Genomic DNA, 13,388 nt, shown 5'->3' with positions numbered 1-13,388 from the left:
TTCTGTGGTGAGCTTACGGATTATTTCAGACACAAGTGTTAAAATGAAATGTGAGAGAAAGGCTTGGTGGTGACAACTTCCCATCTGGGGATTCTTCATACAAAGCTAAACACAATATACAGAGCTACCTTTTCACCTAGGGATCACATTTATTTTTCTTTCTTTACAGCTTGGAAGGAAATCCATTACTTCAAATTGAAGTGGAGCCAACGTCAGAGGTGAGAATCAGAAAGCAGTGAAGCAACGTTTTCCAGGGGCTGCCCAGACTTGGCAAAGCTGACTGACGTTTTCGATGACGCAGAGGGCTTGGGGTCAGGTGGGGGCTGCGGAGGCCCTGACTGATGGATGTTCTAACTCCAGGACAATTAGCAAGTGGTGGCCCCTCCCGGTACTGAGCCTAATGGGCCGTTATATGGCAGGCATCATAGAAAAGCCAGTTGTGCGGAAATTGGCAAAAGATTTGCATTCTTAGTTGAAAGATCAGCTCAGGGCCGGGTGAATACCAAGGGGGACGTGCCCTGCTGCCTTCAAAACAATAGTGAGAGGAGATGGGGGCCTCAGGGATGCCGGGCTTGGAAGTGCTGAGAATGCTCTGGGGCTTCTTCCCACCTGCCTAAGTGGCTGCAGGACTACATGAAATGCCCTGGCTGGAAACCATGGAGTTCTGATCACTCAGCTCTGCCACTGCACTGTGTCTTGCACTGAAAGGAATAGAGTCAGGGCTTCCAAGGAAAATCGTGTTCTTTTCTGGGACTATTTGGTTATTGGAAAATGATCCTAAGAGAAACCAATGTCTCCTATATTGTTTCTCCTGAGCGTGCCATTGAGGGCAGCTTGCTCAGGTATTTTGGGTCAGGAAGACATGTACCCAGTCAAGAGGCCGCCTTCTCAGGCTGTTTCATCAGGTCCTAGGGTCTCTGGGAATCCCCACTGGCCCAGGTGTCTGCTGCTCCCACAATTCTGCAGGAGAATCCAAGAGGCAATTCACCCCCAAGCACCCCCAGATATCATGCTGATATGGTAGGGTGCCTGCACCTTGAGCACTGAACTCTAGTGGTAGCCACGCCTAAGTATGCCTGAGTCATGTGGGTGCGCATGGTAAAAATGCAGATTCCTGGTCCTGGCTTGCTGATATTTTGATCCAATAGAACTGGACGGGGCTCAGGAATCTGCAGTTTCTTGGGCCTCCCAGTGGGTGTTTAGTAGAGGTCTTCACCTCATTTAAAACCTCACACCGCCCCTGGGGCAGATTTTATTACCCCCACTTTACAATCAGGAAAGGCAGCCTCAGAGAAGTCAAGCAACTTGCTCAAGGTCACACAGAGGCCGGATTTCAGCTCACTTGGTCTGATTGTTAAGCCCATTCTGTTGACCTCTCACTCTCATGTCTCCTACCTGCTCCCAGCTGCTGTAGGAGCCTCAGACACCTAGCGTGTAGCTCTGACCTCTCCCAATTTTTGAATCATTAATTCCAAATTCCCTGGGGGAAGCAAAAGATACTCCATGTTGACGGTTGTTACATGTTACATGCAGATGCACGACGTACCCAATGTTTTAGCGGGTCTAGCCTGTCGACTTTATCACATGCACATAAACAAACAAACCAAAAGACCTTGGAAGAATAGGAAGGGCATGAGATATTCAAGTCCAGAGACCTGGATCTTAGTTCCTCCTCTGCCTGGCTATATGATCTGGAGTGAATCCTTCCCAGGGCAACATAAGGGACTTTCGGTGCTAAAACCAGGAAGATCCCAGCAAATTAAAATGGATGATTATCCCCTAACACTTCTCTCTGTGCCTCAGTATTTCCCCACTTAGCACAAGAAAGTTAGATGATCATGATCTCCCTTTTAGCACCTTCACTGTAGTATGATTCTAGACCAGAGCTACCTGGGGAAATAGAGGGATGTATGTCTGCACCAGCTCCAAATCCATGTAGAGATGTGTCAAGATCTATGCATGCACACGGGACCCCGCAGGACCACGAGGGAGGCTGAGGCAGTGGCAAGCACAATTCTGACCTCTCTTCCACTTCGGCCACAGAATGAAGAGGCCCACGATGAGGCCGAGGAGTCAGAGGATGACTTCGAGGAGATGAACCTGTCCCTCCTCTCGGCCCGGAGCTTCCCACGCAAGGCCAGCCAGACCAGCATCTTCCTTCAGGAGTGGGACATCCCCTTTGAGCAGCTGGAGATCGGCGAGCTCATTGGAAAGGGCCGCTTTGGGCAAGTGTACCATGGCCGCTGGCATGGTGAGGTGGCCATCCGGCTGATTGACATTGAGAGGGACAACGAGGACCAGCTCAAGGCCTTCAAGCGGGAGGTGATGGCCTACAGGCAGACACGGCACGAGAACGTGGTGCTTTTCATGGGCGCCTGCATGAGCCCACCTCACCTGGCCATCATCACCAGGTCAGTTCCACCTGGGCTCCCACCCAGGGATTGCCAAAGCTCTGCTTCTGGCCTGGTTGATAAATGGTTTTCTGCTTACTTGACCACTCTGGTTAATAGACCACCTCCAGTTCCAGCAGGCACAGTTCACTCACATGGTTTAAGATTTCAGATTCCAGAAAATACTTAGTTAATTTATTTTTTTTTTTTAGAGACAGGGTCTCACTCTGTTGCCCAGGCTTGCACGCAGTGGTGTGATCATAGCTCTCTCTGCAGCCTTGAACTCCTGGGCTCAAGAGATCCTTTCCCTTCAGCCTCCCAAGTAGCTGGCACTACAGGTGTGTGCCATCACACCTGGCTAATTTTTTAATTTTTTGGTAGAGGCAGGGTCTCGCTATGTTGCCCAGGATGGTCTCAAACTCCTAGCCTCAAGCAATCCTCCTGCCTTGGCCTCCCAGAGTGATGGGATTACAGGCCCATAAGCCACCACGCCTAACCTCAGAAAATACTTTTAATGCTAAAACTCTTTAGCAAAACCAAAAAGTACTAAATGAGGAATCAGAAACATTGGGCCTAGTTCCCCCTCTATTCCAAGTGTTTGCATAACAACTTCTCAAAGAGTCATTGTCTTCATGTGTGAAATGAGTAGATTTCACTAAATCAGGAGTCAGCCAACTTTTTCTGTAAAGGGCCCAATAGTAAATATTTTCAGCTTTGTGGGTCATACAGTTTCTGTAGCAGCTACTGCACTTGGCCACTGGAGTCTGAAAGCGGCCATAGACATTCTGCAAATGAAATTGCAGGGCTGTGGCCCAATAAAACTTTATTTATAAACCCTGGGAGTGGGCTGTATTTGGCCCATGGGCCGTAGTCTGCAGTCCCCTGATTAAGATTTTTTTTCTTTTTGCGATGGAGTTTCACTCTTGTTCCCCAGGCTGATGTGCGAGGGCACGAACCCGGCTCATTGCAACCTCCGCCTCCCGGGTTCAGGTGATTCTCCTGCCTCAGCCTTCTGAGTAGCTGAGATTACAGGGATGTGCACCATACCTGGCTAATTTTTGTATTTTTGGTAGAGACAGGGTTTCACCATGTTGGTCAGGCTGGTCTCACACTCCTGACCTCAGGTGATCCACCTGCCTTGGCCTCCCAGAGTGCTGGGATTACAAGCGTGAGCCAAGATTCTGATAACTATTATTCTGGTTTTCATGAAAGTTGCAGAGCACATTTGCAGTCTTTACCATTGTGGTTTGAAATATCCAGGATCTGTGGTTTATGGATACACAGAAGGGATAGTTAATAGAGAACTAACATTTTGAGAATGTTTCTTGGACTTTCTTGGATTTGCTCTCTGGCTTCTCCCAGTGACTTGGGGCTTGGGGAAAAATAGCTTTGGTTTCGATGAAACAGCTGGGAAACAATCCTTTGGTGTGTTTTTAAACTCTGGCACTGGCTCTCTTGTAACATTAGGACTGGCCTCTGCAGTGGCATTCTTAATATGACCTGTGATGCCAAGGGCCAGTTAGGAGGTCTCTCCTTCCTCTACTTAGCTTATGCAGTGACACCCCAAATGCACAAGTCTTGCATCTTGGCAGGCCCAAAGCAGATGCTGTGGGCTCAGAGAAGAGCTGGTGTGTCTTTGATCTCTTCCCGTGTGAGACAAAACTTCCTTGAATCCACTTATAAGAACTTGGTGATTGGTAGAAGGTGCATTATATTCTGGATCCATAGATTATGCAGACGATGGGTTGACTGGAGCGACTCACGCTTTGAATGATAAGTGCTGGTGAAAGATTGGCCATCTAGGAATGGGCCTCCAACTCTTCTTAAATCAGGGGAAAGATGGTGGTTCTCAACTCTGCACCAGACAGAAGTGGCTTTGAAGAAATCAGCCCAGGTAATCTTCAGGGGCTGAGCTGTTCTGAGTATAAGCTTTCGCTGAGTAACAAACTACTCCAAAACTTAGTGGTTTCTCTCTATCCTGTGGACAGTTCTGGGCTGAGCCAGACTCAGTAGCTGGGCTCTTGTAGATGACTGTGGTCAGCTCTGGGTCAACAAGGGGATAGTCAGTGTTAGATGCCCTCCCTCATTCATGTGTCTGCTGGTTGGCAGACTGTGAGGGGATATCCCCAACAGCCTAGCTCAGGCTCATTCTCCTGGCAGCCTTAGGTTTCCAAGTGCAATGAGAGGTCAAGACCTATATCTGTTGGCCAAAGCAACTCCTATGCTCCACTAGATTCAAGGCATGGAGACAGAGCCTCTACCTCTGAATGGGAAGATCTGCAATGTCCCGCTGCAAGGACAAGGATGCAGTGTAGGGACAATCTGTGACTCGTTTTGCAATCTACTACAGAGAGACCCTTAGCTCCCTTTCCTTCCCTTTCTTACCCAGTATATATCATCGTCTTTTAGCAGCAGTCAATAGCCTATTACTTGGGATACACAAGTCTGGTTGGAAGGTGGTCTTCTCCCCACCCCTGGCCTTCTCCCCATTGCTCCCATCTTAAGCTCTTACCCCATCTTTTTCTCTGGTCAGCTCCTCACCACCCGCCTGCCTCCCTCTTCAGCATTATCTATGGAGCCTAACACCCATGCCTCCCTCACCCCCTTCTCAAAGGCTAGCAAGTTGGAAACAGACAAACTCAGCAGCCATCCTTGAAAAACGAGTGGTCATTATGAAAATGTGTTGCTCATCCTGCAAGCCAGCTGCATTTGTGGCCCTCTTCTATTGTGTACAAAATTCTGAGCCCCCTCCCCAAGCACCATAACTGCCTACAGATTTCACAAATAGCCCAGCCTTTTCCTGGCACCATGATAAAGACTCTGCAGCTTTGGGACGTGTAATTGGTCTCTGAAGTGTTTTGGTATTTTGTGTGAGGATGCCAGATGAGCCCCAAAGAAGTGGCATTGATTCCATATTATTGTGTTGTTATATATTTATCTTAGGGAGGGACCCTGTGCATCCCTCTCTGTCATTCAGCACTGTCCACTTGTTGGCTCTCCAGGTTTCTTATCTGCACGTTCAGTTTGAAACTAAATATTTGAGTAATTTGATTAATCACTTGCATTTGCACGATTGGCTGGCAGAGGTTGATGGTTGGATGATAGCCAACCAACTGGAACCATTTTTGGACCCTAGATTTGTTTTACAGGGAACATAAGACCAGATAATTACCTGGTATATTCTGGATCAATTCACAATGGCGCGTTCTAGCCAATTACTTAGTAATTATCATCGAAGTTAACAAGTATTTCTAAGATTAGCTTCCTTGCAATGCAATATGTGTGGCTCTTAGGGAATGCGTAATAACCAACTAGTTACCCAATTGCTGTAGCCACAAATGCTAATAGCAGCAGGATTGCTAGATTGTTTCACGATTGAGTCATTATGGGATTATTGCAAAGCTGTCAACCGTCTGCACAATCACTCATGTTAAAAACTCCAAGTGAAATTTGAAGGCCAATAGAGTTGAGTGAAACTGTCTCTCACCCTTCTACCTTGCTACCTGGGGTTTCATAAGCCTCAGTTTCTCCTTCTGTAAAATGAGCAGGTGGAAGCAGATGTTTGTTGCGGTGTCCTTCCAACTCTGACAGTATTCTTTGCTTGTCTGATAATGAGCTGTGTTTGAGAAGCAGCTGGGAACAGGTCTTGAGCAGCGCGTCTCAAAGATGGTGTACCTGGACCTTCCTGCACCAGTCATAGGAGAGGAAAGTTGTAAAAATGCAGATTCTGGAAAAAAGACTGTGATGGTGGCAGGCAAGGGCAAAGGGGAGAAAGTGAGGGTAGAGAAGCTGTCAGGAGCAAGACTTGGAGAAGGCAGGGTTTCTCAAGCTTGGTGGAGGAAGGGGAGCTTTTAATATAGTTAACAGTGCCTGGCCCTGCCCCAGAGCAGAGTCTCTCATCTTCAGCACTATTGATCTTTGGGGTCAGAAAAGCCTTTGTGGTGAGGGCTGTCCCATGCCCTGTAGGACGTTCGGCAGTATCCCTGGCCTCTACCCACTAGATTCCAGTAGCACCAGGCACCAAGTTGTGACAACCAGAAATGCCCCCTGAGACATTGCCCAGCATGCAGGGGACTCTATCACACAGCCAGGTTTGAAACCCTCTCTTGTAGAATCCCTGTGAGGAGTCCTGATTTTATGTCAAGGGCAGTGAGCAGCCATTGGAGGGTTGTGGGCAGGGGTGCGGCATGGTGGTGTTGGAGGACAAGAATGAGGAAGCCTCAAAAATGAAGGGTGGGCGCACAAAGGGAGATATCTTGCCCAGTGCAAAGGCAGAACAGTTCTAGGAAATGATCCGCTTATCTGCCCTAACTTCTCATTGTAATCAAAGAGCTGATGATCTTGGTGGACACCCAGCGTCCTTCCTTTCACTCTATTGTGCTGCCCTCAGTCAGACTGGCAAACTGTGTTACGGAGATCACTCTATTACGGTTGCTGTTTTGACAGGGGGTGAGGCTCTGATCCAGCAGAAGGCAAGCCATGCATGCCAGGTGGGATGGCTGGGCCTCTTTGCTGAAATCACTTCCCTGGTTGTGGGGTAGAACCAAGGCAGAGCCCTCAAAAATAAACCAAAAAAGCTGCCGTTTCCACCAGCCTTCAGCAAGTGCTTTGCTTCAGGCCGGGTGTGGTGAGGTTCTCCAGTATATCCCAGTGCCTATTTTACAGGTGGGAAAACTGAGGTCAGAAAATCAGAGGGAGCCCTTGCCCAAGTCATAGAAAAAATAACTGGCAGAACTGGGAATAAGCAAATGTATATCTGAATACAATACTAGTCTAGTAGGTTTCTTCTTTGCCAGTGGCTGCCTTAGCTAGATTAAGGGGAATGGACTTCACCTGTGAGCAGTTCCATAGCACAGAGATTCTGCATTTTTGGTCATATCAGAATCAGCTGGAGAAATTGATGACCATTCAGGGCTGACGCCCCATCCTACTTCAATTAGCATGAACCTCTGTATTTTTTAGTAAGTGCCAGGGGATTTTGTTCATGCCTCAGTTTAAGAACCACTGGCTTATTAGAACTGAGTTTCATTTTTGTTGCTTTGATTTTCTGGTGTTTATGTGCTTCTCCGGTAATCTGTAAATTCCTGTGGCACCAGCACACCCGTGTGCGCGCGTACACACACACCCACACACACACTCCTCTTCCATATATTCCTAAATTACACACCAGTTCTTCTCTTCTTTCTCTCCTGTTCTCTTTCCCACATCCCCACAAAGAAATGCACACACTCTATCTTTCCCTGAAAAACACTCATTCCATAAATATTAGCAACTCACAAAACTGCTGTGCAATACTAACAGAACATACAGTCCCTCACAGAAGCCCCACCTCACCCCCTTCCCCACTCCCCAGATAATTTTCTAAAACTCCAAAATTATTTAAATCTGTGCTTCTTATCCTGTGGTTCCCTAACCAGCCTTACCTGGGAACTTGTTAGAAATGCAAATTCTCTCTCCCACCCTCCCCTACTGAATCCGAACCTCTGCGGGTGTGTCCAGCAAGCTGGGTTTTAGGAAGCCCTAAAGGGGAGTGTGGTTCATTTATGCTCAATTGTGAGACCTGCTGCTTTAAAGAAAGTAGGTCCTTCTTCCCACCTGGAGCAAACTGCCTTTACGACTGCCAAGAGCTTCTGGCACACCTTGGAAACCTCTTCTCTGAGGCGCTACTGAGAGGTAAGCAGCTGAGTCCAAAATGGGTGAGGGCCTAGAATGATCCAATATCAGCACCTACAGGGGCCTGAGAGCCATCTGTTAGCTTCAGCACTAGCACATTCCACTAACGTGCCTTCCACAGACATCGGACCCTGGCACAGTGCCAGACCACGTGATAGGCACTCAGAACAGTCTACAGTTTGTACTGTGGACTTTTTGCATTCCAGAAGAGACAGATAATAACAAGTTAAACAAATGCATAAGATCATTAAAGCATTATTATAGGTGTTGTGAAGGCCACAGACAGGGCGATCGGTGGGTCAGAGTGACGGGAGGGCTACTTTGAAGAGAGCCTCAGAGGGGGCTTCATAGGAGAAGTGACATTTGAGCTAGGATCTAATGACGAAGAGGAGATGGCCATGCCAAGTGTCAGAGAAAGAGCAGTTCAGGTAGAGGTACTACCAGTGCAAAGGCCCTGGGGTAGGCATGAGATTAGCACATCTGAGGAGCTATAGAAAGGGGCTGCAGAGGCCGGGTGATGGCAGGGCTTTGAATGCCATAGAAAGCAATGTAGCATTTATCCTAAGGCTATGGAAAGCCCGTGTAAGGCTTTAAACGGGAGTTGCCCACACTACTCTGGGGGTTTCCTGATGGCCAAGATTCTACCTCCTCTTGCACTCAGCTGGTTGATTCAATGTGTCAAAATGGGTTAGAATAGTGATGGCTTCAAGGAAACCCAGCACCACAGGGCACAAGCCAAGAGAAAGGGCTCTGGAGTATCCTGACTGTCAGCTTGGCGTTTCCACCTGTGTAGGGCTTGCAGGAACAATACCAGTGAATTTCATCAGGATCCTTTCCCAGGGCTTGGGGTAGAATAGGGCGAGGTATTAGGGGCATTACCAAAGCATCTTGCAGTTGAGGGGCTCACACTGTGTGCCTCAGGAAAAAAGAGGTAGGAAGAACTAGAATTCCCCAGACCCACCCTCCCCCACAGGATGATTTAAAAAATTTCTCATGGCCGGGCGCGGTGGCTCAAGCCTGTAATCCCAGCACTTTGGGAGGCGGAGGCGGGTGGATCACGAGGTCAAGAGATCGAGACCATCCTGGTCAACATGGTGAAACCCCGTCTCTACTAAAAATACAAAAAATTAGCTGGGCATGGTGGCGCATGTCTGTAGTCCCAGCTACTCAGGAGGCTGAGGCAGGAGAATTGCCTGAACCCAGGAGGCGGAGGTTGCGGTGAGCCGAGATCGCGCCATTGCACTCCAGCCTGGGTAACAAGAGCGAAACTCCATCTCAAAAAAAAAAAAAAAAATTTCTCATTTGGCGCATGTCACCAGTCCCCTTGCTGGGTTCCCAGAGTCTGAGAGGCATCTTCTCAGTCATGTGAGGTTAACTGTTGCCCACATGCATGAAATATCCAGCACTTGCCCATCTCCTAGGGACAAGGTAGTCATGAAAAATCCCATGGGGCCTCATTTGCACAGCATTTTCAATCCAGTAAATATCAGGAACTACCTAATAGATTATTTATTTCCAACTCCAAATCAGTTCCTGTTTTCCACGCTTTCAAGTAGAACAGCAGCAAGCTGCTATATTTGACAGACAGACGCATGGAGAACCCTGCCTTCTGTTAAGGTGGTAACTCAGTGCCTGGGTGAGATTTCAGCTTGCTTTTTCTGTAACTCCCGTACTTGCGGTCTGTCTGATTTTTGTCTCCTCTCGGGCCAGTTTGATTGTCCTAAATATAACATACAGGAGTTGGGGGGCCTGAGCACATGAAGATTCCATCCCCATCATCGAGTGGAATCGGCTTCCTTTTATGTTCAAAAAGCTGAATCGCTTTCCCTTTATAAAGCACAGCTGAAAAGGTTTTTTGTCTGTGGCTGCCTTTAATTGTGCTGAAATGTAAAGCACCCTGGGACTTTTGTAAAGGAAGCACTATAAATGTACAGTGTCATTACCATTAGTATCAGCATCATCTCATGTACATCGCATGCATCTGTGTCACCCATCCTATGCGCAGCAGAGGATTTGCATGGGTGAAGACCTCACCACTGGCCACCCCTTTCCTCGAATCTCAAAGATCCTGAATTAGCACGTGTGACATCTGTTGTCACTTTAAAAAATTGTGTATCTTATTACACAAGTGAATGACTTGTTTGCGATTGCAAATGCAGATCAGCAGAAAGAAGAAAATGAAATTCACCCATAACGCCTCCAGCCAGAGAGAATGACATTAACATCTTAGTGTATATCCATCCAGGCATATGTCCCAGAATATGCGTAAATTCACACTTTGTATCGGCCAGGGTAACGGTAGCGGCTGTAACAAATAAGCCTTAAAACATGAAGTAATTTAACATGATGTAGTTTATTTCTTGTTCATGTAGTAGTCCAAGATGCAAGTTTTTGGATGGTAGGTGGATTTTCTCCATGTATGGGGGGGATCCAAACCCTGTCTGTCTTTTGGATTTGCCTTCTTCTAAGCTGCACAGTCCTCTGCCTCTAGCTGAGGAAAAACAAAGGTCATGGAACATCCTGTGGGGGAGGGGTGGTCTGTGAGCTGCCTACAAATGGTTCCCCTCACTCCACTCATGTACCATTGGTGAGTGCTGAGTCTGTTGTCCATACCTAATTGCAAAGAAGGCTGCAAAACAGCTAACTGTATTCCCAAGAGAAAATGGTGGGATTTATGAACAGCCAGGAGCTCTGGGACACACACTCATCGTTATGGATAGATCTTCTGCCATGAACAGTAGACTCATCCAGCAGCTCTGTTTCATGACTTGTTATTTTCACTAAACAATACATGTATGGAACACTCCCCTTTGGCATTTGGATCTATTGCAGATTTCTTCACTCCTGCTTGTCTTAGTTTCTCCATATAGGATTGGGATCCGTATAGGATGGGGATAACATTTATCTCTTTTGCAAGATGGTGATAAGAATTAGAGATGTATATGAAAAGACTATAGCATAGTGCCTCCTGTAACTCAAGTGCTCAATAACTTTTAACTCCTGCAAAATGATGCTGCAATAATAATGATATGATAACAACAGTATTAATAATGGTAGCAGCAAATGGTAGAAGTCATATATTTTCTCTCAGGTGCCAAAACATCTTTGACAGTATAAACAGCAGGTGTCTTGTGTTTATTATAATATGAAATGATAGGAGTCAGTGACTGTAGCTTACTACAGCTCTGCTCCTGGTACCCTGGCCAAGTTGCTGAACCTCTCTAAGCTTTGAGCCATCCAGAGGGAGATCTTGAGTAGGGAGCTAGATATCCTGGTCTCAAGCTTGGATGAAAGGTTGGGTCTAGAAATAACTGTGTATGAGTCATCTGCATAGACGTGGTGATGGAAGTCATGGACTTCTGCTGAAGCTGAGGTCATCTGAGGAAGAGAGGAGGGTTGCCTGAGGACAAAGCCCAGAGCACCTGAAGCCTGGAGCACCTGAAGCCCGGAGTGCCTGCTGGATTGTGGCCCAGTTGACATGGGAAGTTCTGCAAGGGGACCTGAGAAGAAGTGGCTGGATGGTAGAGGCAACCAGAGGAGCATGAAGTCCAGAAGCCAACCCAAAATTGTTCTCACTGTGCAGCTCCCCCAATCTCTGTCTCCTCTTTACATTGCCGCATTTTGTTTTATTTTATTTTTGAGACAGGGTCTCTGTCACCCAGGCTGGAGTGCAGTGGCACAATCTCAATTCACTGCAATCTGCACCTCCTGGGTTCAAGTGATTCTCTTGCCTCAGCCTCCCAAGTAGCTGGGATTATAGGCACATGCCACCTGCCCAGCTAATTTTTGTATTTTTCGTAGAGATGAGGTTTCACCATGTTGGCCAGGCTGGTCTCGAACTTCTGACCTCAAGTGATCTGCCCACCTCAGCCTCCCAAAGTGCTGGGATTACAGGTATGAGCCACTGCATCTGGCCCACATTTTATTCTCATTAAGGTACTTCTCTTCATAAGATAATCATTCTTTTGTTCTTCTACGTTTGCTCACTTACTTTTTTCCCTATATCGCCTCTGCCACCTTAGAACATAAGCCCCAGGAGAGCAAAGATTTCAGCTCTTTGACTCACCTCCGTATCTCCAGCCCCCAAAATACTAGGTCCTCCATACAGACTTGTTGAGTGGGTAAATACGTTTACAAAAATACGTTCACATGCATTAGCACAGCCTGATCCTCTAGGCAATATAGCAGGAGACAATGAATGGTGCTATTTACTTAGAATCACTGAGAAATGAGTGAGACATAAGGAAAATATAGAACACACTAGAGAGATGACTATAGGGTGTGGGAGAAGTAACAGTGATGAAAGGAAAGAGATGCTAAGTATGTGATGTAAGTTATAACAGTGCAATAAAGGAGTATATTTGCTCCACTTACTTACTGTGTGTAGGGTCCCGTACCTGATGCTGGGAATAGAGAGCAGAAGGCTTGATGTGTGCCCCTCATGGAGCTCACAGACAAGGAAATTAGCTAGATGATTCTCCAACGGTGTTGTGATCTCTGCAATAAGATCTCAGGGGTACATAGGGACCCAGAACCTGTCCCTTATCCAACCAAGTAATAAGGCAGGTGGACAAGAAGGGAGTGACATTCCTAATAGAGGGAACGGCATATGCAAAGGCTTAGAGGAGAGGTAGCAAGACCAGGGGGAGGGGCAAGAGCTGGAGTAGAGGATATATATGGGGAGTAGCAAGAGATATGAAACTAGAGAGATCTGGCCATGCACGGTGGCTCACACCTGTAATCACAGCACTTTGGGAGGCCAAGGTGGGAAGATCTCTTGAGCCCAGGAGTTCAAGACCAGCCTGGGCAACCTAGGAAGACCCCATCTCTACAAAACATATGAAAACCAGCTGGACATGATGGTGTGTTCCTGTAGGCTCAGCTACTTGGGAGGCTGAGACAGAAGGATTGCATAAGCCCGGGAGGCTGAGGCTGCAGTGAGTGAGCCATGATTGTACCATTGCTTCCAGCTTGGGCAACAAAGTGAAACCCTGTCTTAAAAAACTAACGAACAAACAAACAAGAGAGAAACCAGAGAGATCTTAAAGGACCTTTCAAGTCAGGCTAAGGAACTTGAACCTTTCTTCTAAAGGCCCTGGGGGAGGCACCCAGGGATTAAACCAGAGGAGGGGCACAGTCTGGTTTGCATTTTAGAAAGACTACTTGGGGCATTCCCTCTTCTTAAGAGAACTTGCAGTAGGGTTGTTGATGTATTCCCCTCCTCCAAAAATAGGGTGGACAGTTAGTGTTGCTTCTAATCAGACATTAGCAGGAACAAATGCAGGTTTTAATGCCCTAGGTTCTAAGAGATTCTTGGCATACCTC

The 13,388-nt window shown here is 47.1% G+C and overlaps 1 protein-coding gene across 3 annotated transcripts in view; it reads left to right on the top strand.

Annotated features, from left to right (window-relative positions):
• KSR2 (kinase suppressor of ras 2) overlaps positions 1–13,388 on the top strand; it is a 523,481-nt gene that overhangs the window by 456,364 nt on the left and 53,729 nt on the right. For all 3 annotated transcript variants that reach the window (XM_037738919.1, XM_017529548.2, XM_017529549.2), the window contains exons 13-14: positions 170–218; positions 2,044–2,411. In XM_037738919.1, the coding sequence (XP_037594847.1) occupies positions 170–218; positions 2,044–2,411 (417 nt within the window). The remainder of the gene's footprint in view (positions 1–169; positions 219–2,043; positions 2,412–13,388) is intronic.

The sequence above is a fragment of the Cebus imitator genome, unplaced genomic scaffold (assembly GCF_001604975.1).
Source record: "Cebus imitator isolate Cc_AM_T3 unplaced genomic scaffold, Cebus_imitator-1.0 Scaffold59, whole genome shotgun sequence".
NCBI lineage: Eukaryota > Metazoa > Chordata > Mammalia > Primates > Cebidae > Cebus > Cebus imitator.
Note: the sequence above shows the minus strand (reverse complement) of the source record. Positions and strands in the feature narration are given on the sequence as shown.